Here is a 2073-nt window from a genome sequence, read left to right as displayed (position 1 = left end):
ATATGCTATTTTAGACATAAAATATCATATCATCCACTCTGTGAGCTCTGATTCTGCTGAAAATAACTCGAACTCGACTCCAGTCTGAACAAGATAAGATGCAGCATTTTTTCAGCCTAATGTCCTAAATGATGCATTTTCATTGTTATTGTTAGTGCTGAAAATGTGCTCGAGTTCTCGGCGGCACTGTTAAGTATTTATTAGTAGTGCATAAAAATACGTAACAAACAGCTTAGAATAGACACTAATGTAGCTGGAAACAGGCATGAGCACACATTTAAGTGTTTAAAATCAATAATTCCAAAATGTGTTACGTAATATTTTATAAACCAGCCGTTATATGTTTGCATACAGTTGATGTTAAATGTTGAACAGGAGGATTTAATAAATTCTGCTCTTCAATTATTGGCATGTTAACATTACAATTTATTTTTCAATAACTATTAAAAGAGACTAACATTTCAAATGAATAGAATATTTTACATATATGCCACGAATGCCTGCTATAGAGCATGCACATTTAGTTGTTTATACATGTAATATAGTGGCTTGATAATTGCTAAATAAATGTTTAAAATGAAGGGTTAGGAACTGATTTTTCTCTGCTTTTCTGCTGTATCAAACCAAAGAGGTCCACATCACTTGTCGGTCTCACACTCATGGATTGATGGCTGGCAGTGCTGCAGATTGTACAGGCTTAATGTGTGGCTCAAGGACACTTAGACATGAGGAGGGAAAGAATCAAACTAATAACCTCGCCATTAATGGCAATACAGGCCAACCACCTGAGCCACAGTTATCTTTTCTTTTTTTTCTCGAACCTATATTTGTCCTGAGTCCCTGAAACTGCTTTGGCACTGGAAAAGAAAAAATGTACCTTCTATCTTTGTGCTGTAAATGGGCTCATCTGGCTAAACACAAACGCAGAGGATCCTGTACATGAATATTTCTGAATGAATGATTAAACGATAAAATTATCAACTGCAACAGTGAACTTATATTTTGTTTAAGGTTTCCTTTATAATAGTTTATGAATCCTTTTCATACAGTTCCAGACCCTCGCAGTGCTCCGGTCTCTCCTTCTCCCCTGAGAAAATCTGCATCCCAGACAGACCCGGAGGTCTCTCTTCCCGGCGCACCAGCTACGCGCGCTGGCTCCGGGGGCCGTCGTAAACTGGGATCCCGTCACGGCTGGGGGTTGGGATTGGCCAGAGCAGGCTCGGGAGTTTCACAGTCTTTTAGTCCCGGCGACCAGAAGACACATCCACGCCAGCGGCTACGCTCCAGCCAGAACAACGCCGCCGTCCTATGGGAGGGAGAGAGAAGTGCATCTCAGGAAGCAGACGCCCCGTTGACCGGTCAGGAGAGCGCCGAGGAGGATGAAGTGAAAGGTGCGGAGGAGAAAGGGGGCTGAGAAAGATTCATGTTCATGTTTTCTTTTTTTTTCTTTAAGAAGGAAAACTGTAAATAAGTAACAAAGGGGATTATTCGGAAGAAAAACATTTACCAGCTTGTTCAGATGGATATTTTCAAACTTCTCCTGTGTTAACAAGTGAGCTGCGAGCACATCTTTGGGGTAATAAGAAAAACATTAAGCCAAATGAAAGTCAACTGTAAAGAAAAATAAACTGCACAGAATCACCACACCAACTAAAATCCCTCAAAGGTAGACCTAGTATTTTTTTTCTTTTGTCTTCCAGATAATCAGCACTCGAGTGACGACTGCACAACGGCACAAGACAGAAGTGTAGACTCCCCCCAGCTGAATTAATAACAAATGTTTTATATTATGTGCTCCATGGAAACCGTTTTCATGCCTCTTCTTGTGCGTCTGCATATTTTAAATACAAGATCCTCCTAGTATTTTTGAATACATGAATAAATGCTTTAATCAGTCATTTGAGATCTTACTCATTTGTGAAGCAATTAACACCCTCCTTAGTACATACTATAAATAAAACTAACTGTACACCATCTATATATCTAGTGTAAAAAAAAGCTGAATATTGTGAAAATGTTTTCTTTTTCATTTTAATTCAAAGAGGTAATCCTGCAAATATTCTGTATTTAAGG

The 2073-nt window shown here is 39.1% G+C and overlaps 1 protein-coding gene across 1 annotated transcript in view; it reads left to right on the top strand.

Annotated features, from left to right (window-relative positions):
* Nucleotides 1–1941, top strand: part of ccdc88b (coiled-coil domain containing 88B) — a 64913-nt gene extending 62972 nt beyond the window's left edge. The window contains exons 28-29 of the mRNA XM_013908282.1: nucleotides 1050–1391; nucleotides 1701–1941. Coding sequence (XP_013763736.1) covers nucleotides 1050–1391; nucleotides 1701–1771 — 413 coding nt within the window. The 3' untranslated portion in view covers nucleotides 1772–1941. The remainder of the gene's footprint in view (nucleotides 1–1049; nucleotides 1392–1700) is intronic.
* The last annotated feature ends 132 nt before the right edge of the window (nucleotides 1942–2073 follow it).

The sequence above is a fragment of the Pundamilia nyererei genome, unplaced genomic scaffold (assembly GCF_000239375.1).
Source record: "Pundamilia nyererei isolate P.nyererei 1_Seehausen unplaced genomic scaffold, PunNye1.0 scaffold00008, whole genome shotgun sequence".
NCBI lineage: Eukaryota > Metazoa > Chordata > Actinopteri > Cichliformes > Cichlidae > Pundamilia > Pundamilia nyererei.
This window is presented reverse-complemented; position numbering and strand designations above follow the sequence as displayed.